The sequence below is a fragment of the Rhinocladiella mackenziei genome (genome assembly GCF_000835555.1).
Source record: "Rhinocladiella mackenziei CBS 650.93 unplaced genomic scaffold supercont1.3, whole genome shotgun sequence".
Taxonomy (NCBI): domain Eukaryota; kingdom Fungi; phylum Ascomycota; class Eurotiomycetes; order Chaetothyriales; family Herpotrichiellaceae; genus Rhinocladiella; species Rhinocladiella mackenziei.
In genome coordinates, this window is record NW_013550602.1 from 1,346,000 (window position 1) to 1,368,026 (window position 22,027).

Consider the following 22,027-nt stretch of genomic DNA (forward strand, 5'->3'; position numbering starts at 1 on the left):
GAGTTCTTCCCCGCGCGTCCTAATTAAATCGCGGTATCACGTGCTTTTCCTGATAGAGCCTCGAACGACGTGCGCCGCCAAGAATTGCCAAGATACACATGACCGTGTTAATCACGTGACGCAAAAGTCTTGGCAATCTCGAGCGCAACGAGGTTTGGTGGCTAACCCCCAAATACAGAAAGCTACGCTTTCACCCCCCGCGGAATATCCTGTCCGCGGCCCCTAGTGAGTAGTTGGAAGGGCACGCAAAGCATCCATGAAGTAACCACTTACGGATTTGGTCTTTTCTTCCATCCTTTAGTATACCTCAGGGTGGTCTCCATAGCAAGAAGGTCACGCTTCCCCTCGGGATTCGGAAGCATTCCAAGTGTCACATCTTCATTGCAGAGAGTCTTAATATCCCTCCAGTCTAGATCCATCTCATCATCATTGCCGGGCGCGTCATTCTCCCATCCAAAGTAGTGCTCCCTTTGCTTAGTGCGATTAATCGCCTTATACACTAAGGCAGCCAGTCTAGTTGCTGTATACGCAGAGAGAAGAAGCAAGAGAGCTAGCTGTGGTCGTTGCCGCCCGCCCGGGAAGACCGACGTGTCCAGAACCCAATGATGACAGAGAACTAGAAATACGTCGTCGATGTCCATGACTGGTTTCTCTCGCACGCCCGTGTCGAGGTTATACTCAACAGTCAAGTATCCATCAATGTACTAATCATAGATCAGTGACTAGTCTCGAAGAATGAACAAATCTTTACCCTCACATCGCGAACCTCCTCCATTACTTTAGCATGCAAACCCTTACCAACAGACTTTCGGTATAACATGCACCACACTCTCCAGCATTCATCTCAGGTGCTTCTTTTTCTTTCGTCGAGTCCCGCATGCTGCTTCTTTACGGTGCCCTTCTCAACGAGTTGTCGTCGATGTTGTCGATAATTCTCAGGGGAATATGGAGCCGTTGGCCTCTGGTTGAAATGCTGCACGGCCATACTGCCTTCACGAGAGCCCTCTTCTCTTCAATTCCTTTCCCCTCTTAATGATAGTAGATGTGAAGTGGTCAGAGGAGGAATTCCTCATGAAGAGGAGAGAGACAATACTCTCGGTCGTCGGTTGAAACGTCAAATTTGAGTAGAGCTGGTCGAATGCATAAAGGGAGATGGGAGATGGAACGAGGTTCAAGATGATTTCGTGAAAGTCGGAGAAGGCCCTCTCTCTCTCTGAGGCATTGTGAGGGAATCGAGGAGCCATGTTCGGAGCGGCGCGGTCGAAGGTGTACCCATTCTTTCAGGTTTCCTGGCGGTTTCTGAAGGTGGGGGAAGTGACAGACCAAGTTAGCGTTCTTGGCATCGAGGGAAAAACGCCTCCAAAAAGAGGAGCCGCCAACCGCCAAATTGGGCGGGAGATTTTCCCTGCAACCTGCGTTGAGCTGTAATTTCGTGACAAGTTGCTCGCGTCGCTGGCAGGTTCAGTGCTGTTGACACGGCACCCTTGATGTACGCTAGGCTGAAGGGTGTGTGGAAGATGATAAATTTGTTGGGCGAATTGATGCAAGCACATACTGATTTGTTGGGGTCATAGGGAGATGGTATGTATTCCGACATGAAGAGGCAGGATTTTGCCACCTTCGATCTTGCCCGACTCATTCTTCTGAGGTGTGCTCTCTAAAGGGCTAAGGGCTGATACTCGCATCACACAAATTCGCTCTCCGCAATATCTCCCCTGCCTATCCCCGGTGTGGAATTTTGGGGTGACCCCGAATTGTCCCAATGGCCGAGGGGATGTATGCCACGCCTGAAGTGGAAGAGTACGACAAAAACCCCAACGACCCCAAACAGCGTCGAGCCAATGACGGTTGAAAGGAAACGGTAAATGACCGCCGACGCGCGTTTATAAGGCACCTTTCTTTTCGCATCCTACACAGCTATTGACATCGATATATATGCTTACACGTGAGACATATTTTGTGTACTTGGCGCTTATTCGGAGGGAAGATCACCCAAACCCCAGTGAGATGAAGATCAAGGTTCAGGAGGCTGAAGAGCTGGCCAGGTCTGCGCTCCTGAAACTGGGGTATAAACCTCACGACGCAGAGATTACGGCTCGCCATCTAATCGATAGCGAACTTAGAGGCTATGGGGTCGCTGGGCTTGCTCGGGTACTGAGCATCCGGGATCGACTTCGCGAGAACGGACTGAAGGATGAGATCACAGTGACTCGAGACAGTCCCACTGCCGCCCAGTTTGACGGACACGATACTCTGGGATATATCGTGGCACAGCGGGCGACGGAAACAGCGATTCGGAAAGCAAAACAAGTGGGGGTGGCTGTTGTGGGAGCCAACAACACATGGTACACAGGCATGTTGGCGTATTATGGAGAAATGGCAGCAAAAGAAGATTTGGTCACCATCATTGCCTCCAATGCCAGCCCATGGGTGGCGCCGCAGGATGGATACCGGCCGATGTTTGGCACCAACCCTTTCTCTGTGGGCTTTCCCTCCGGCAGTGGGACACCGGTCATATACGACATTGGAACGTCCAAAATCCTGCATGCCGACGTCCTCCTCGCTCAGCGCTTGGGCGAACAGCTCCCACCAGACTCCGCGTACAACTCGACGGGACAATTGACCACCAACCCGGCGGAAGCGTTGGATGGCGCCCTCGCCGTCTGGGGAGGTCACAGGGGGGCTGGTCTGGCCATCACAGTGCAGCTGCTGGGTGTGCTGGCCGGATCACCAGCCCTGCCCGGAAACCTGCACGACTTTGGATTTCTAATCATTGCCGTGGACCCGGCCATATTCAGGCCGATTGACGAGTTCAAAGCAGAAGTTGATGCCTACTCGGAAAAAATGAGACAGAGTCCTCCATTGCCTGGGAAGGATCCGTTGCGAATGCCTTTTGAGAGATCGGCAGCTTTGCGGGCAAAGACTTTGGAAGAGGGAGAATTTGAGGTTCAAGACCAGGTTGTGGAAATGCTGAAAACAATGCTGATAAAATGAATGTGAAATGTCACGCATAGTGGGGATTGCGATTTCGGCTGCGACTTCTCCGTCCGATAACACCCCGTAACTGTCACAAGATATCGCGACAATCGCATTCCAATTCGCTCTGATCCTACTAGACATCAAGTAATACTTACGAAATTGGTTTAATATAGAACGCCTGCAAACCGGCTTCACCTTTGAGCACCCCTGCAAAAGAATCGTGGACCCACTGTGAGTCTGTATCTACTCTATACACATTTCAACACCAATCAAGTCGAGGCAGATTTTGGAAAGACACGACTCATACACTCCATTACATACTTCTGATACGGATCTAGCCTACAAAGAATAATGAGTATAATAGCAGCAATAACATTCTTAATCAATTAGCTACAAGAATACCATATACAATACTTGACAGCCACAAAGCGCGTGCTTTACCACTCATGGCCAATTAGTTAAAAGCGCCACGACGACATGACGCAAGGGTAGCGCTGACTGGGATGTGCGGGCATGTCGAGGACGATGAACACCTAGCCAGCCCAAGGCGCAATCTGCTTCTGTGCCGACCAGGACGATACGACGTTGCCGAAGGACATGGCTTTCAAGCACGTATTCCAGGACCATTTCACGGTCAGGTCTAGCCACAAACAGAGACTTTGGTGCGGATGAACCCGCGATTGAGAGAACAAGAAACACTGGACATCAAGCACTGCATCATTCGGCAAAGTGAGTAGGAGCCTGATTCTAGACGGCTTCGGCGAAATTGGCCTGGACAGCGGCCAAGTTAGCCGCACCCTCTCCTTCTCTGACGTATACGTACCGTTGCTCATTTGTAAAACGGCAAAAATGGTACTGGCCCGTCGTCTATATCAATATGTGAAGATATCGCTTTGGCCCACCAAACTTCCAGCTTTCATCCCCTTCTCACCCCCTGTGCTTTGTCGTCTCTATAGACCTTTCGACGAGAAAATACCAAGATGACGCCGGCGAGACAAACGGTCGCACTCATATCTGGTGCCAATACGGGCATCGGGCTTGCCGTGGCAACCCAGCTTACCAAAGTTCATGGATACCATGTCATCGTCGGGTCGCGAAATGCAGCCGCAGGTGAAGAAGTTGCTGCTGGTCTGATGGCGGATGGATTTTCGGCTTCCTCGATCCAGCTTGACCTCTGCTCAGACGAGTCGATTGCAGCAGCTGCGAGCTGGATGGAGCGCAAGTTCGGCGTATTGGACGTGCTGGTTAACAACGCGGGAATCCTGATTGATCATGTCCCCGGAATCACCGACGCCTACAGAGGTCTGTCGACGCGAGAGCTATTCAACCAGACTTTCAGCACCAATGTCATTGGAACGGCCTGCTTGACCGAGGCGTGCTTGCCGTTGCTGCGCAAATCCGAATGTCCACGCCTTGTCTTTGTCTCATCACGCATGGGATCCCTTTCCGAGGCAACAAATAAGTCGACGTCGTACTACAGCATTGACTACAAGGCATACGATTGCAGCAAGGCCGCTCTCAACATGTTGGCTCTCAACTATGCCAGGATCCTCGAAGATCACGGTGCCTTGGTGAACGCCGTGTGCCCTGGTTTGGTCAAGACCAAGCTCACTAATAACTTAATGGGATCATCGACAGAATTGGGAGCACAGAGGATCGTTGAATTGGCGACCGCGGCGAAGGGAGGTCCAACCGCGACTTTTTCTGACCGAGACGGTAGCATTCCTTGGTAGTTGGATGGCCTAAGAATGTGGCGGAAATGTTTTGCATGAAACTGGGAAGGCCCACGTTAGGTAGCCTGTTCATAACATGGTGCCAACCAGGTTTAGTAGGAAACCAAGATTATCGACTCCGGCGTTCCAAAGATCCAGTTTTCGTGCGTTGGATGGCTTGTAGTCTGACCGCTGTACATCGATTAAATCACCCAAAGTTACAAGTCCGCTTATGTGCAACGTGCGGCTCGCTTCATACTCTGATTCCCAAGCTGACGGCGTGGCGCCTCCCAGAGAGATTTTGGGCCAGGAAGCGGGATAGTTCTATAGCTGTGCGATGTATCGCAAGTATTTCCGGTCTTGACACATACGACACAGCCAACGAGTAACCATAGATTTGAAAGCCTGCACAGATCCCATTGAGCAAGATTCCCACAACTGCGAGAGACCGAGCACGGGCATATCTCCGTCGAGATTCGGCACAGACCCAGTCTTCCCCAGTTCGAACTCGGGTTCAAAAGCTCGTTCTCGCTGCTAGATCCTCCACACATTCTTTTAAAGAAGACACAGATGTCCTTCCCAAGTTAGCCACTGAAACGTAGGGACAGAAGCTGGGACTTGCATCTAATGCCAGGAGTAGCTCCGGGCCATATCCTTCATTTTCGGGTGAATGGTCAATGATGCACATGATCAAATAAATCATGCAAGCTTGCAGGGCGGCAAGGAGTTCGAATTCGGACATGTGGTGCATCTTTGGAGTGGCCAGCATCAGAAGAACGCGGAGTGGGCAGAGTCCGCACCTCGTCGACAAAACGACGATACTCGGCTCTGATGGTCCGCCAGAGAAAATACTTTGTTTCAGATGTCCTTGAAGCAAAAATTTGAGCATCATTCACAGCTGGATAGTGTACAAATGCCAAATTCTCAATGGGCAAGGTTTCATCATCCACATCCGATGCACCATTAGCAAGCGAGACACTCGGCCTGCCGCAAGGCTTTGCGCTCACTCTGTGGGCGGCTGCTGCGGCGGTGCTAGGCAACGCCCAGCTCCCCGCTGCCGCCGACTCATCATACACACACTCGACGCCTTTCTTCGTACACCGCGAACAAGTCGCTTCAAAACTGCATTTTGTCTTCGCGGCATTACATGCCCAACATGATCGCGCCGATTGCGCATGCGACCGCCACAGTAATGAAGATGGCGATCACGTGAAGATTCTGCTCCGAAAGTCAGAGTAGATGGAGTAGAACATAAGCCCCAAAGGAGTTCCTACCATTGGTGAAAGGCTTTTCACAGAGAGAGCAAAAGTAAATGGCGGCAGCCGAGGAGGAATCATGAGTGGAGTACATTATCGGTGAATTTAGTAAAGATTGCGTCTCCCTCCATGATTTGATATGTACTGTCGAAGAGTGAGAAGAATTGGTCGGTTAGGATCCCGGCGTGGGCGTGCAAAAGGGAGATGGTTGCATACGAGGCTGATGATTCATTCTAAGGTGTGGGCCGAAAATTGGGGCAGGCCTTTCTCAGGCCAATTTGGCCGACGGCAGGACGTTTTGGTCTGGGCCGATCCCGATGCAGCTTACGTAAAGATATCAAAGAACATCAGGAAAAGGCTGTGGATTTGTATACGTGCCCGTGTAGGGTACAAACAGGAGAGTGGAGCGGTTTGGCTGCATTGCAGCGGACAAGTTAGAAACAAGCTCACTCCCAATCTAAGCCTGAGTTGATAGAAATGCACTCATTGATGGCTCGTTCTAAGTATCACGTAGTCATGAGGGTAAAACCGAGCTAGCGCTACCATTTGTGTCATGTCGCTGTTGTAATTTTAACCAAATGGCCATGAGTGACAAAACATGCGCTTTGTAGCTGTCAAGTATTGTGTACAGGACATAATATTCTGGCTCCTAATTGATCAACAAGGAAGCTATTACGCTCCTTTCAGTCTTTGTAGGCTAGATCGGTATCAGATGTAATGGAGTGTATGAGTTGTATCTTTCCAAAACCTGCCTCGACTTGATTGGCGTTAAACGGCCCACTCAGCCTGACTTGGGCATAGAGCAAATACGGACCCACCACGTCTCTACCGGCAAGGACAGGTGACGGCTCCCGAGCCAATCAGCCGATACGAACCTGGCGAGGCTGTGAACTGCGACTTTCGCCGAGATAGCGGCAACCCCCCCGGAGTAAACGGAGTGCGAAATAGGGATCACACAATGCACAGACGACGTATTATCGTCCAGTAAGCGACATTGCTCGGCCTTTCCATATCCAGCCCCGCTGGCCAGACCTTCGCCTCGGCTTCATGATTTTATCGACAATTCCAGTGTCGGCCGAATTCAGTCGGTGTTCATCGATATTAAAACTGCCTAAGAGTTCGTTCACCTTTGTTCCTTCTTAGGTCATCTCAATTTCCTCAGTTGCAGCGAGACCCATGGGTTCAATCGCTCCAGAAACTCAAACACCAATCTGCTATATTGTAACTCCAGTCGGAAATCTGGGATATGGCTTCGATCAATCACTGCTTCTTGGGACATTGGAGCAAACTGTCCCCACGGGAATTCCCACTGCGATTATCCTCGATTCCGGTTCCACTGACAGTGGCCCGGGAAATCTGGGATTGGGAAAAATGACATGCCCTCGATCTGGGTATGAGCGTGATCTTGGAAAGCTGTTGGAAGCGTCTCATCGCTTCAAAGTTCCCATTTTGATTGGATCGGCCGGGGGAGACGGCAGTGATGATCACGTAAAAGAGATGTCCGCTATCTGTAGTGAGAACGCTGCAAAGCCAGGAAACGAGCAAGTCCACACTCTTGACACACGGTCGAAATTTGTCACTAACTCTGGGCCAGGGACTATGATTTCAAAGTGATCTCTCTCTATGGCGGTGTGGCAAAGGAAATGGTCACCAAGCGCCTTGCTGAAGGTATCCTTAACCCGTGTGGGCGAGCCGTTCCTCCAGCAACTCAGGCCGACATCGCTGGAGCCGCGCATGTCGTGGCCCAGATGGGTCCTGAGGCATTCATCAAGGTCATAGAAGCGGTGCCCGACTATGACATCTTGCTTGGGGGCAGGGCGTACGATCCAGCCCCATATATTGCGTTCGCAATTCAGTCGTTGCACCGTGTCGACCCAAAGGTCGACGTTTTCTCGTCACCAGTCATTCTCGGCGGATTTACTCACATGGGTAAAATCATGGAATGTGGAGGACAATGCGCCAAGCCCAAATCGGCGGCTGCTCTAGCGACAGTCTATGCCGATGGCTCATTCGACGTCAAGCCATTGGATGCTGATGCAAAGTGTACCTCGTTATCCGTGGCGGCCCACACATTCTACGAAAAGACCAGACCCGACAAGCTTGCTGGACCTGGAGGCTATCTCGATCTTACCGCGGCGACATACGAGGAGCTGCCGGACGGCATCAGCGTCCGTTGCAAGGGAGGTATCTTTCACACTTCCGCCTCTCAGGGTAACCCGTATCAAGTCAAGTTGGAAGCGGCAAAAGTGACCGGCTACCGCAGCTTCTACATGGGCAGTATTCGTGACCGTAAGTTCTGACCCCCCTTGTCTCGCACCTTTATTCTCAAGGGGTAGTGCTCATATGGCGCAGCGATTCTAATCAAGGAAATCGATCATTTATTGAAGCAGGCCAAATGGTATGCTGGCACGCAAGTGGTGGGTAAAGGAGAATGGCAGCTCGAGTTCCACGTGTATGGACGAACTGGTCGTATCGACGGCGAGCCGGCCGATATCGAACCGGATGAGGTCTTCATAGTAGGAGAGGTCCTCGCAGATACTCAAGCCTTGGCCACTCAAGTCTGTGAGGCCGCCCGGATTGCCACAGTCGTATGTACAGGGCCTTTCTTGCCAAACTTGACACAGCTCATCTGACCTTGCTTTCCTCTCCTAGCACGGGCCGTACCCAGGCCAGAAGGCTACAAGTGGTAACTTCTGTTTCGGCATCGCCGGAGTCAAGACCGTCGAACAAGGCCTCTGCCCCGAATTCTGCCTTTATCATCTCATGGACCTCCAACCTGGTGAAGAGTTCGCTGCGGACATGGATGGCCAACCTGTCGTGCCCGAGCCCGGCAAGAGCGCCCCCTTATTCAAATGGAAGACCCAGAAGGTCGGCAAAGCTCTTCCAAAGGCGACCGTGAATGGAAATGGAACTTTTCAATCGGCATCTGAGTCTCAGGAGGCTAGTGATGCCAGCAAGGCGAAATCATCTTCTCAGAAGCCAAAAATTGCCGAAAAGGCAGTAGACTTCGCACAGCTGCCCATCGATTCAACAACCCTGGGTGACGTCGCCAGCGTCTTACGCTCCAAGAATGCAGGGCCCTATGAACTCACATTCGACGTGATTTTCCAATCCGAGCAAGTCTACCGCATCATCAAAGACGCCAATATCCTAACAGAGGAACTAGTCCAAAAAGCCTTCGACATTTCCCTTGAAGAGGTCTTGTACTGTGGATTCTTTGATCAGGCAAGGGGGTGGAAGGCTACGATCCCGAGAAAACGTGGAAACAAACCTACAGCGTCAGGAAATTTTGGCGAGAGAGACGTCCATGGATCGCAGCAGTATATTCCGTTCTTGAGGGTGAAAGTTCCGCCGGTGGTTGTGAAGCAGTTACAGCAAGTTCAGGTCTAAACACAGGCCTAGGGGCATTCTCTTCTTGACATTGAAACAAAGCTCGATATTCTTCTCCGAGGAGTCGGGGAGAAGCGTGTCGGGAGTGATATGATTGCTTTCGAGGTTTCGATACATGTCTTCCGTTAGGATGTCATCAACCAATCCGCCCTCACGAGCATATCGGTGGTTGTTGAACATATGTGATGTAGCACCCAAAATCCAAAGTCGAACTTTGGAAGACGCATTCCCACCCAACATGGGTATGAGAATCACCCTGATACCTTGTCAAGCTGCCGTTATGGCTGTGCGAACACCGGAGAGCCCACCACCACAGACACACGGATCAGTGCTCAGCGCATTTCGACGGAAATTCCTGCTCGAAACTGGTGGTTCTCGAATCAGCTCGAGTTCTGGCAATAGATGTGAGGTTGCCATGGTCTGTAAGAGCAGGTAGGAACTTGGCAAAACTTCAGGGACCAGTTCCTATTTAATGGGTCTCAGTATTGCGACGAATTTATTTGGGTCAACATCTGAAAAAGGTTGCGGTTGCTTTCAGCATCGTCGACCGGCAATGAGCCTCGTCGGTACGTCCGCTGAAAAAGTATACACCCGTGGAGCCGCGTTGGGAGATTGGCATTGAATTGTTGATCCTCGTGCGTGTCTGCCTTTCGAATCATCTGATTGTATGACTTACCATTTCCCTTGCACGCGCGTGGTGGTCGTGTTGTTTCTTTGGCGTTGGCGGATCCCCCCAGCGCTTCGGGAGCTCCGTCCCTTCTGTTGGAAGAGTGGGTCGCGATAAGGAAAGCTGAGGTTCCTTTACTTTCTTGTGAAGGTAGACTTAAAATGTTTTGGCTGATCTTCGCGTCTTGAGTGAAACGTTTGTAGCTGGCTGGACCAAAAGCCCACTGCTAATATACAACAAGGGGAAACTACAACACGGGAAACCCTCGAAAGATAAGGTGGATGGTGCTGGTTAGGTCAAGGGTGTAATTTTCCACAGGAGAAGCCAATCCTCACCGCAACAAATCCCCGAAGACCGCGAAGCCGAGAGGGAATGTCCACTCTTCATTGTGCTCCTTGTCTAATACATTGGGAGATAAGGCCCAAATGGATGAATCACTGGATCGGTATCCTGAAGAAGTTCATCAAAGTGGAAGTCAATATCAAGCTCCTCTTCTCCCTTGCCGAAGCATGTCATGTCAATCTCATTACACGACGGCCAGGTGGGTGTTGAACCCACAACCGTCTGTAGTAACCGGTAAGACTTTTCCAGACTGTCCTTCGCCCTTTGCGCAATAGCCAGCTCCACTGATGTGCCAGCTTCCATGGATTCAATCTGGCCCAGGACCATGTTGAGGAGCATGTGCATTCTCACATTGGTTTCACCACGTTGAATGCGCTTGCCAGATAATGAAATCATGTCCTTCAAAGCACCTACCAACAATTCTCTGTAACTCGAACGTCCCTGAAGGGCTTGTTCTTCATCAGTTGCAGTAATGAGCTCGAGGCATATTGCGAAAGCGGCGTGAATCACGCATGCTCTGAAGAGACCTCCGGCTACCGTCATCAGGCGAGAAAAGTCTTCATTTGGATCTGGAGGGAAGATTGACATGGCCGAGTCTAAGCTAATCTTCCGGGAGAAATAAAATAGAGGATTCTTGCGCGCCAGACTGGCAAACGGACGATGTAGCGGGATTAGGAAACGACGAAGAAGGCAGTCTGTCAGACGGCGAGAGAATCGTGATGCTCTGGAGTTGTCCCTTTCCTGAATAAGAATGTTGCATTCACGGCAAGAATCGCTGATCTCTGAGCCAATAGCAAGGACTCTGTCATAAGACATCCCCGAACGTAAGCCATTCAGGCATCGGACGATTTCGAGCCTCACACGTAAGGTCCTAAGGAGAATGAGCTGTGCAGAAACTTCCGTACTTGTTGTCTCTGGATGTTGTGGGAGTCCTTGAGTGTTCTCATCCATCTCCCCATCATCGTTATTCGAAGGCGGTTTGGTATCGAAATCGTCAAATGAAATCATCGGTGGCATTCCCGAATCCAAAGATGACTGGATTGACATCTCTAGGATGGTAGCCCAGAGCCTTCTCCTGATCTCAGACTGGAGGACCGTCATTCGTTGAAAGTGTTTGGGATCACGATGTAGACCCATTTGAATAGCTGTCCGGACAAGAGTACCCATGGAGACCCAGATCAGATCACCACCAACGGATAAGATCTGACGAGCAAGAATCAACAAACAGTGCACCTGCAGTCCGCCGATGGTCAACCGGTCCTTTTCCAGGGGTCCTGCCAGCCAACTTTGTGCGGCATACACCCATTGAGCTGCTAGAGACCGAAGCCCGGCTTCGTTACGTTCATCTCGATGTAGGCTGGTTCCAATGGCTATAACGAGCTGAACCTTGAGCCGCAGTGCAGCTCCTGCAGTGGTTGGATTGTTCCAGAATTGTTGATACTCAGTCCAGAAGGTAGGTACATGGAGGATTCGAAATGCCGATTCGAATCTTGAGAGATATAGCCGGGTCATGAGGTCCGCAACTTCACGCGATGGAGGCACAATGGTAGCTTCGGGACATGAGAAACACCTGCTGGGTCGTGTTGCTTTGGCGCCTTTGGCCAGGCTTTTGCATGTTTGAAGCAAGTTACGAATCTCCATTATCAAAGGTCTCGTAGCTTCAGTACTCGTGGCGACTCCAATTTCGTCGCTGAATACTGATTGAAATGTTTTGAACTTGGACAGTCAGCTCTTAACGGGCACATACGAATGACATGTAAATTCTCTTGACCTACCTCGTAAGTGGCGTTTATCCAGTGACTCTGACCAAATACTCTGGTCTTGTTTAGAGTTGTTCTCCCGTCTTGCAAGGCGGAGTGAGCTGCCAAGTCGTAGCCAGGAGGTCGATCTGGTGCATGACTGGAGAAGCGTTGCTCCAATGCTTGTACCCTGCGAATTAGGCCGTGAAAATCAGGCTCTTTGTCACGTCCAAAGGCTAGATGTTGCTTCGAAGATAGATTTTCACCATCGTTGTCGGTTGAGGGGCAGCTCTTCTGCGTCGGTACGGAGCTTTTCTCTGGTAGGTAACTATTGGTATCACCAGGAAGGCGAGTCGAACCGTCCTCACCCGTCTCAGGGGTGCCCGTGGGAGGTGCTGAGACCCAGGTCGAAATGGCGTCCCCATGCGGCGCAGAAGCAGTTTGACCAGGATAGACTATGTAGACACATTTTCCTTTAGCAGCAATGCAGTGATTGCAAGGGTCATTTCGATCGCATTTGACTTTGCGGCGGCGGCATTCGACACAAGACCGGGCGGGCCGTCGGCGCTTGCGCGGAACTGCTCTGGGATCATTTCCGACAGCAGGAATCATGGCTGAAGCATCAGGCGGTTATGACGGAATGGCTCTTCAATCCATGAAGCGAAGATAAGTATGAGAAGAGAGCCTTTTCTTAATTGAAGGAACGGATTCCATTTCAACCGGGAGCTAGTCCGTGGACTCTCCGTTAACTCCGCTCTGACCAATCATTGTACAATGAATTCACCGGCTCGGCCGACAGCTCGGCCTTCGCACCAACCACCAGCCAAGTATATTTCAGATTAGCGACCACTCTCGACTATAGATTTTGGCGACGACATACCTCGACAATGATAAAGTTCCCAGCTGCGACGGAGTAGAGGCCGCTTCTGGACTTGTCAGGTTTGAATATTATCGTGGCCTTGCTCCATAGTCCTAGTCGTCGCGTTTTCTGCTTCTAAATTGACACCCTCATGCAGGGTACGCAACTCGGGAAGAGCGAGTAAATGCTCGAAAAATACCTCAGTGCCGAATAACCCGTTCTCATCTTGACGGGCTTCCGTGAGCAAAGACTTCGCCTCTACTACTAGAGATCCGTGAAGGGAGTGAAACTCTCGTTGCCGATGGCGAACCGAGCAAGCTGTCCCGACGATGTAGGCTACTGAAATGCGAGGAAAGGTATTTGGTGAGCTGGAGTAAAGGGATGACATATTAAGCCACTTGATTGAACGTGATAAAGAGGTTCGGAGGTCAGATGCTGTCTTTTTGGAGAATAAGTGACTGAGGCCAGTCAACCAGAAAGTGGTGCATGTGTACTTGCACCACGTGGTCGCCACTGGCCGAATGTGAGATTGTAATCTTTCGCACTGCTCTATTACCCAGGTTCCAAAGGCCTGAAGAAATGTCAGGCATTGTTCTCACTGACCCCGACTGCGTGGTTGCTGTTCTCCACCTCGGGAATTTCACTGCCTTGGAGGCTTTGCCCTCTGGAAAACTATTTTGGTAAGCTTGTCCTCTCTAAGATTGAGGCGCATTCTAGCATCTCCGTTTCATCCATCTCCCAACACCAAAGCCACCATGTCGACCTCAACCACAACCGAAGTCCTGAGCGACAGCGTTCACGGCTAGCTGCTTGTTGCAGCCACGATCACGCTCGAAGATGGGCTCTTCAACGTTCAGGAACCGTCGCAGAGCTTTTCGCTTTCTTATTGAGCGAGGGCTGGCTTTGGATGACCCAGAAACAAGACCGTTTGCCGAAATCGAGGGAACCATGGATATGTGGTACGCAGCTGGTGGACAGATTGTGCTATACTCGACCTCAGAAAACACACTCCTCAATTTTGTGTGCGTCCATCCAGCTTCATTGTCCAAGGCATTCGGAACATACAGCAAAGCGACTTCGAAAGCCATGCTGCTGGAAGTGTATAGGGACTTCCATCCTGGTTTGCTCCAGTTACTGGGTAAGGTCGATCCAGTAGAACTGAAAATTTATCCGCCATTCGATATGGCGAACCTTCCGACGTTTGTTTCTGGCTGGATGGGCTTTGATCGGCGACGCCAGCACATCCCTTCACACCACATCCAGCCAAGGCGGCACCATGGGCTATCGTGGATGGGCCATCATTGGGGGTGATGTTGGAATGAGGCGTAGCACCGGCCGAGGTACATGAACAACCCCCCAGCTGTACAACAAAGCTCGATATGAGCGAGCATTGAAGATTCAAGGGTACAGTCGTCAGGTTGTTGAGAGCAGGGTCGCCACCAAGTCCGAGGATAGGACTCAATGTTCTGTCACAGGAGTACGTTACCAGAAGAGGCGCCTCTTAGCGTCTATGCCACAGACGTCGTAATTTGCTCCCAACTGCATGATGCGATAGCAGAGTTGAGATCTCGTGGTACAATCCAAGATCTACACACATCCTGGTGGAAAATCCCGATGTACACCAGATTGGTGTCTTGGTCTGGATAAGTAGAGAATAGAGCAACAGCAATAAAGGGCCTTGAAACGCCTGAGTTCTTTCTCTTGCATGATGGCCGTGAGACTTGACAAGACATGGGCATTGTAATTCTCCGCGAGTAAGGGAGCAATTTGATTGTCTCTTGAGACGCAAAGCAGAGAATGGCAACCACCATGGTAAGCATAAATCGCTCTTTGACACATGTTGTCTACATATCTCTAGTGGATAGGTCGTCGTAAAGAGCACGGATCTCTCGCGGAAATTCGTCCTCAATCAGAATTGGATATTGAATCTGAAAACGGGAGAAGAAAAGTCCAGCACGCTTGGCAGCAGTCTCTCGGGGCAGCAAAGCAGTCAGTCCGTTTGGCGTGCAAGGCAGGGTATTAGGAGCGGGTGATGGTTTCTCAAAGACAGGAAATGCCTCCAGACTAACATCATTTTGATGCGCAGATTCAAGGGCGGCGTGAGCAAGATGTAGGCCACTCGAGTTTCCATGATAATGAGCCTCACATTGCGCATCTCCAAGATCTATCAGGTCAGCATGTATGCTTTCTCTTGCACCATCATGCGAACGTTGAGCTCGTTGATCCCCTGATGAGCTTCTAGATTGGTCGATACTGCGATGGCCAGGAGAACATGCTGAGGCAGTCTCGTGTCCACGTTGTGCAGTTTCCAGCTGCCAGTTGTGCCTCCAAACTACAGATGTATTCTCGAGGGAGGTTGGTCTTTGCATTCTGGTCGAAGTAGGGCCAACATCGCAGCGCATTTTCCTGTTCCTACAACGGTTGCAGGCTGGTATTGAGTAAGCGCCGTTAGTACCGAGGTCAAGTCCCAACACAGGAGTTACCCACACGAAAGAATCGATCCTGACCTTGCATTTTATTGCAAGGAGTAGCAGGCTGGCTTCGGGGAACTGACAGCAGCATGTTAGCTACTGGCCTCATAGAAGGCCGCAGGCACAAGGCAATCAGCAAGCGATTTGTCTTTTCATGTAGACGTAAGGCGTTCTCAGATCCAAGGTATGCAGTGCCTAAAAGCAGCGAGACAGGGCACACTTGCAGGGAAACCGTCGCCCTGTGAACGAATATTAACCGCTCCTGTTTAGTCTCCCACAGTAGCGCCATATTCATCATCCCAATTTGACTTGTTCAGCCCTGAAAGTCTGACTCCGCGGTCTTCCCTCAGTCTTCCTGCGCCATAGGCGCAATCCTAGGCCGCAAACAATGGTAGACTACGCAAAGAAAACAGTAGCTGAGCTACAAGAGATCCTCAAGTCGCGGAGTCTACCGCATTCAGGAAAGAAGGCAGAGTTGATCGCCAGATTGAATGCGGCCGACAAAGCAGCAGAAGAGTCTGGTACGTGCAAAATTGTCCCGCACCAGCGGTCGACCCATTGCGGTGCGCCCCTTCGCGGCCTTTCAGTCCGCCTTTGTAATGGTATTTGAAGCCAACATAAACTGACCTGATGGTGTCTGAAAGCAGCGAAACCCCCTCCTGAAGAACCTGTCAGCGCGCCACCCGCACAAGCCCCAGAACCAACACCAACACCGGTCGCAGAAGCACCAGAAGTACCAGAAAGCGCGTCAGCGCCTACAGAAGTCGACGCGACTGACTCTCCATCTGCAAACACAGACTCTGCTTTGGCCAACTCTGCCTCATATGCCCTAAATTTACCCTCTTCAGACGTGGATTCCGAGATGGCGAAACGCAAAGCCCGAGCCGAACGGTTTGGCACTGGTGTAGTTGCGGCAAATGGAAACTCCGGCGACGCAAGCGCAACCACTACAGATGCAGATGCGTTGAAAGCACTCGAACGCGCAAAGCGGTTTGGCATCGGGCAGACGGCGATGGGTAAGCTAGACGAGGCCTTGCCGGCGGAGAATGAACGCGGAGCGAGGAACCGAGGTCGCACAGATGAGAGCAGCGCAATGGACGACCCAGGTCTAAGAAGAGGATTTGGAGGACGCGGCCGGGGCAGGTTTCGTGGAGGAGGTGGACGGGACAACTCAAGGCGAAGAGTAGGGGAGAAACCTTCTGGCATCATCAAGTCAGGCAGTGCATTTTCGACCGAGGCTGACCGTCTGGCTGCGGAGGCAAGGAGAAAGAAGTTCGCTTCAGCATCATGAAATCTTCTCATTTGGCCGGTTATGATGGATACTTCTTGAGATAGGACTTCTCAGGCGGGCGGGATTCTGATGAATTTGACTGGGTTTTTACAAAACAGGCTGAACAACAATACAAGAGCGCGGCCACCATTATGTTCAAAGGCTGCCCGGGGAAAATCCTTTTGTCGAGTCTCTTCGGTTATTCTCGTGACGAGATGGTATGGAATTTTGATCCATGTCGTCTCGTGCACTTCGCCGCGTGCAATGTGAGAACGGGATCGCATATCATTCATGTATTACGTAGAAAAAGAAAAAAGCCGGCTGCCGCGAAGGGAAGGGCAAAATTCCTCCATCCAATTCAGCAATGGGACTTCCTATCTAATGAAGGCCTGGTTGTTTGTTGTAATCTATAAGGCTGCGGAATGGAGGATTTCCTACAGTTTCCCGGAGTATTGGGATTCACTGTTTCTATCGACAAGTTCCATATCCACTCTGACTTTAGATCAGCTGAGCAGCGTCGTCTGTCACACTAATGGGCGGTAGACTGCTCATACTCTCGGAACCCGTACTAAATTATTCACCGTCACTGTTCCTATGATCCTCAATCCTGCAGACCCAATGCCGTTAGCCTGGAGCCTGGAAGATGTTCTCAAGATTCTTACACTTTTATCTTAACCCAGAACCTGCCAACATTTCGTAGAGCAACCTGTTCGCGGTGATAGGGAAATACTTTGTTGATTGGTCGGTTCTGTCAGGTGTTGTGAGGGCTGTCGGGTCAAATGAAACATTCGAATAGTGGCAAACTGGCTGGGAAGTTCGTGTACCATCTTGGTCGCCCCGGAGAACTGATTGTGGAGTGTTCATATGGGGTTGAAAGTTGTTGTTGTTGAATACGATGAAGTTGCCTTGCACTGGGGAACCGCTCCGTGGAGAGATTTAAGAGTTGGTAACTGTGAACTGTAAGCCTGGGACAGAAATACTCTCCGTGTCTTCCGTAGCAAAAGAAGTGGTATATTCGTGCACAAATGGAAATGCAGCCGCGCTGCCATCAGAGATAGGCCGAATAAGAGAAGCAGTGGGACACCTAGGAGGTTACTGAATGGTAAGAGGAGTCCGGTCTCCAAGAGAAAATTACGTTGTGTAAGCAGAGCGAATATGGCATCTTGAGCGACTGGTCAGCCATGGATGTCAATGCGCGATGCTTATATGCTGAGATATCCAGCTTATCCGCCATGCGAGCGTGGCTCCCGCCTCTTGTCATTTGATAATGGAACTCGAACAGAGCTTTGGAAGAGGTGATAATCAGGAGAGATGAAGTGACGTTGTCTCAGTTCTGTTGGAAAGCAACCGCAAGAAGAAACAAGCCCGGAGAAATTGAGCAGCAATGCAGATTCCGACCGAATAGGAGAGGAATTAGGACATGAATTTGATCTGCGAAGACAAAATGAGCCGAGACAACCCGCGGGGGATGTAGAATAGGGACGCACGTTGTCATAGTCGAATTGGCTGGGACAGGCTTGACGAAGCGGTAGCCCAAGATAAATGGTTTCGTCTGCACCGAGGAAAACCGCAGCTAAGCAAATCACCAAACACAAAAAAAGTCTTCATATTGCAAATTCTAGATCACATAATTTGGGCAAAGAGCACCGAAAAAACCCTTTTGTAGAAATGTTCTCGCCATTTTGGCAGACTTCCTCACAAGGTCACAAACCAGTACTGTCGGCGGGCTTAAACAGGGTGTCGAGAAGCCTTTGACGGCCTTGTTGATGCCAAGAATAAACCGCATTGGGATTAGCGAGAAATGCTCCTTATCCCAACTGTCGATGCACTTCTCGCCCTCGAGCATCATAAGTCCCGGTACCTTGCGTTTCTGTAACACTCATCCTGATGCATTTGAGATGTGTCAGGTTCCATTGGATGCTGACACCCAGAGAAGTCATCAATTGATCTTGACCGGGAATTTGTACCAGCACCCAACTCGCAGTCTGAGACCTCAATATGAGCTGAGACGCCACAAGATCTGGACGAGAAGTCGACAATCTATGATCGGGGTCCCGCGGAGAACACCAAGTTGATATAAGCTCTCCCAGAGAATCCCAGCCTGTTATCAAGCTCAGACAAATGTCCAGGCCCAGGTCAGTTTGGGCTCCCACTGCTAGGCTGGCTTTCTGATAAGGAGGCTCCACAAGGTCACAGCAAAAGACACATGGCGCAGAGATAAGCCTTTGTCCAACCAGGTCTTCACAAACTTCGAGCCTTTGGCCTTCAGTCAATTTTCCTGCCTCACTATTCGATGTGGCCGTCATCATCGGCGATAATTCCATCCTGTTCGGGAGCCGGCCTAAGAGCCTGCCCAGAATCTCCCTTTCGGATGCGTCCAATCGAGCTATGTTGGTTTACCATCAATAAGCCTCAATGGTCACTTTCACGTATCTTGTACGATTGGATCGACAATCCGCTTCGAGACGAGACTGAAACGAATGCACGATCGCATCGGTGATCTCATGAGAATTGATAGATATGGCCCAGCGTCCTTAAGCCCGCTCACTTATCTGTTCACGGACACGACCAATACGACGTGGCTGGTGGTCCAGAACAACCTGAAGATTGGGAATGAAGAACATCGCATGATGGCGTACAAACGACCTCCGAGGATACAGAGCCATTTGAACACATCTGGGAGAAGTACAAACGCCTCGGAGCTCAGAATACGTCGAAGCTTAACAGTTTGGAGACCCATATCTGTTCCGTTATCAGCGGCAACTTAGCCTAAGCAAGGGGTGGCTTGCATACCCAAGTCTGTGATTTGCTACTGAACCTTCGATCTTTTGGAGCAGATCTGCCGCGGACTTGCTTGGCCGGGGGGACACCCTGGTCTCGAAGTGAATCTATTCTATATCCCCCGGAGAAGCATCCCAAACGTCCCAGTGAGAATACTGGCCTTGGTGCACACCAGCGCTTCCCGCCTATATGTACCCTCTCGACTCTCTTCAGAAAATTACGATCTATCAACATCCGGCATTGCTCCAGTGTTGAGTCGATCGATATCCATCCAAGGCCGACGAGTCTAACAAGCACGGTTGGGATCTCTCATCATGGCGATCGACTTCAGCCTGGCCTTCCGGGCCCCAGAGGTCAACCCCATCACCCACAAGGCCCGATCCATTCCATTTTTGAATCCAATCAACATGTATGGTCGCGTGTTCTTCTTCTCATGGTTCGGCTTCTTCATTGCCTTTTGGTCTTGGTACGCCTTTCCTCCACTGGTAAGTCATGAAGGTATCCGGATGTCCGTTCCCGATGCTAACAGCACGCAGCTGCACGATACCATCCAGAAGGACCTTAAGTTAACCAAGGTCGACGTTGCCAACTCCAACATCATCGCCCTTTGCGCAACTCTACTTGTTCGACTCATCGCAGGACCAAGTTGCGATCATTTCGGACCTCGCAAGACATTCGCAGGCTGTCTCCTCATCGGTGCTATTCCCACGTTCCTGGCTGGAACTTGCTACAACCGCGGGCAACTCTTTGCCGTTCGATTCTTTGTTGGTATCCTGGGCGGCAGTTTTGTGCCTTGCCAAGTGTGGTCCACTGGATTTTACGACAAGAACATTGTTGGCACTGCCAACGCATTCACCGCCGGCTTCGGTAACGCTGGAGGCGGTGTTACCTACTTCTTGATGCCCTCCATCTACGACTCCCTGGTGGGCCAGGGGCTGACTCCTCACACGGCATGGCGCGTGGCCTTCGTTGTCCCTGGTATCGTTATCGTCTTTGTTGCGCTCTCTCTCCTGCTCTTGTGCCACGACACTCCCGTGGGCAAGTGGAACGAGCGCCATCTTGCTGCTCAACAAAACCTCCATAGTCACGGTGTCCATGCTACCATTGTAGATGCACCAAAGGCAAGTGTGATGGAAACGCCCCAGTCGCCATCTAAGGGCTCGACCTCACCACCGTCTGACGTGGGCGAGAAGTGGGAATATAACGCCACTGGCGAGCGCAAATTGTCCGTCTACGCCGATCATGAGGCGCAGATGACAGACCAACAAATGCTCGATACGGCTCGAGGCGAGGTTGTTGTCAAGCCAACTCCGAAGGAGGTCATCAGAGTTATGTTTGCGCCGCAGACCCTGGTTACCGCATTCTGCTACTTCAATTCGTTTGGTGCCGAATTAGCCATCAACTCCATCCTCGGATCATACTACCAAAAGAATTTCAACCAGTTGGGCCAAACCACATCCGGACAGTGGGCTGCTATGTTTGGTCTTCTCAATGTCGTCACTCGCCCTCTCGGTGGCATCATCTCTGATCTCTTGTACAAGAGTTTCCCCAATGTCTGGGTCAAAAAGGTGTGGATGCACGCCTTGGGTATCGTCACCGGCGTCTTCATTATTGTCATCGGTGTCCTCGACCCTCACGATGAAAGCACCATGTTTGGCCTTATCGCTGGTATGGCTTTCTTCTTGGAAGGTGGCAACGGTGCCAACTTCTCGTTGGTCCCTCACGTAAATCCCCAAGCCAACGGTGTGGTTTCTGGCATGACCGGTGCTACCGGCAATTTCGGTGGTATCATCTATGCTATTGTTTTCAGATACAACACCACCAACTACGGCAAATCATTCTGGATAATTGGTGTCATGACTATTGGCATCAACCTTGCTTTTTCCTGGATCCGACCCGTGGCGAAGCACCAGGTTGGTGGGCGCTAAACGGTGGCGATGGTCAAATCAGAAGAGGATGATGACAGATATGTACACGGGTGTCGGCGGCGAGTCTTAGTCTATTTTCCTATGGATATGAATTGGTGTTGGATGGGGAAACCGTGGCAGCAGAAAAGCAACGAGAATGATCAACATTTCAAAACAATAGTTTATAACTTCGCCTGCTCTTCCCATTCCATTTACCGCAGAGGCTCATGAGGATATCTGACCGCGATCGACACGGGTGGTCGTATTCCCTCATTGGCGGAACGTACTTAACACAGCAAAGTTGTGTGAAAGAAAGCAGGTGACATGACTCAAATTGACGAATCGCTACTGCTTGACTGTTGGCTATGCAAGGGAAAGAGAGACACTGCTCCATGTGCGGGACGTCGTGAGGCCTGCGATGGCTCCGCCGCCCTGCGTGCCTCTCGTTCAGGGGAAATCGACACGCTAATTCAAATGGGGATTGGCGGCTTGGCAACATCTGGTCTCGGCGGTGAAAAGACCCTCGTGGCCTCACTGGACTCTCCCACCACCCGCTGAAAAAAAGAACCTAAAATCATTCTTTGATCGCTGAGCAAGGTGCTGATCCTTAATCAAATCGATTCTTTGAATTAATCCCCAGCAGAAAATCTCCAG

The 22,027-nt window shown here is 50.8% G+C and overlaps 7 protein-coding genes across 7 annotated transcripts; 5 read left to right on the top strand and 2 right to left on the bottom strand.

Moving 5' to 3' along the window:
* Positions 1-269: 269 nt before the first annotated feature.
* Positions 270-775, bottom strand: Z518_04018 (uncharacterized protein; the record flags this gene model as incomplete). The annotated part of the gene is made up of 2 exons (XM_013417726.1): positions 270-704; positions 758-775. 2 exons carry the CDS (start codon positions 773-775, stop codon positions 270-272), a joined length of 453 nt encoding a protein of 150 aa, XP_013273180.1.
* A 1,232-nt stretch (positions 776-2,007) lies between these two features.
* On the top strand, positions 2,008-2,994 carry Z518_04019 (uncharacterized protein; the record flags this gene model as incomplete). The annotated part of the gene is made up of 1 exon (XM_013417727.1): positions 2,008-2,994. The coding sequence occupies one exon, from the start codon at positions 2,008-2,010 to the stop codon at positions 2,992-2,994; it is 987 nt and encodes a 328-aa protein (XP_013273181.1).
* Positions 2,995-3,959: 965 nt separating this feature from the next.
* Z518_04020 (uncharacterized protein) lies at positions 3,960-4,712 on the top strand (the record flags this gene model as incomplete). Its single annotated transcript, XM_013417728.1, has 1 exon — positions 3,960-4,712. One exon carries the CDS (start codon positions 3,960-3,962, stop codon positions 4,710-4,712), a length of 753 nt encoding a protein of 250 aa, XP_013273182.1.
* Positions 4,713-7,123: 2,411 nt separating this feature from the next.
* Z518_04021 (uncharacterized protein) lies at positions 7,124-9,337 on the top strand (the record flags this gene model as incomplete). Its single annotated transcript, XM_013417729.1, has 4 exons — positions 7,124-7,512; positions 7,542-8,236; positions 8,300-8,535; positions 8,600-9,337. The coding sequence occupies 4 exons, from the start codon at positions 7,124-7,126 to the stop codon at positions 9,335-9,337; spliced, it is 2,058 nt and encodes a 685-aa protein (XP_013273183.1).
* A 1,066-nt stretch (positions 9,338-10,403) lies between these two features.
* Positions 10,404-12,697, bottom strand: Z518_04022 (uncharacterized protein; the record flags this gene model as incomplete). Its single annotated transcript, XM_013417730.1, has 2 exons — positions 10,404-12,062; positions 12,122-12,697. The coding sequence occupies 2 exons, from the start codon at positions 12,695-12,697 to the stop codon at positions 10,404-10,406; spliced, it is 2,235 nt and encodes a 744-aa protein (XP_013273184.1).
* A 3,106-nt stretch (positions 12,698-15,803) lies between these two features.
* On the top strand, positions 15,804-16,706 carry Z518_04023 (uncharacterized protein; the record flags this gene model as incomplete). The annotated part of the gene is made up of 2 exons (XM_013417731.1): positions 15,804-15,936; positions 16,063-16,706. The coding sequence occupies 2 exons, from the start codon at positions 15,804-15,806 to the stop codon at positions 16,704-16,706; spliced, it is 777 nt and encodes a 258-aa protein (XP_013273185.1).
* A 3,074-nt stretch (positions 16,707-19,780) lies between these two features.
* Z518_04024 (uncharacterized protein) lies at positions 19,781-21,394 on the top strand (the record flags this gene model as incomplete). Its single annotated transcript, XM_013417732.1, has 2 exons — positions 19,781-19,951; positions 20,003-21,394. The coding sequence occupies 2 exons, from the start codon at positions 19,781-19,783 to the stop codon at positions 21,392-21,394; spliced, it is 1,563 nt and encodes a 520-aa protein (XP_013273186.1).
* Between the last annotated feature and the right edge of the window lie 633 nt (positions 21,395-22,027).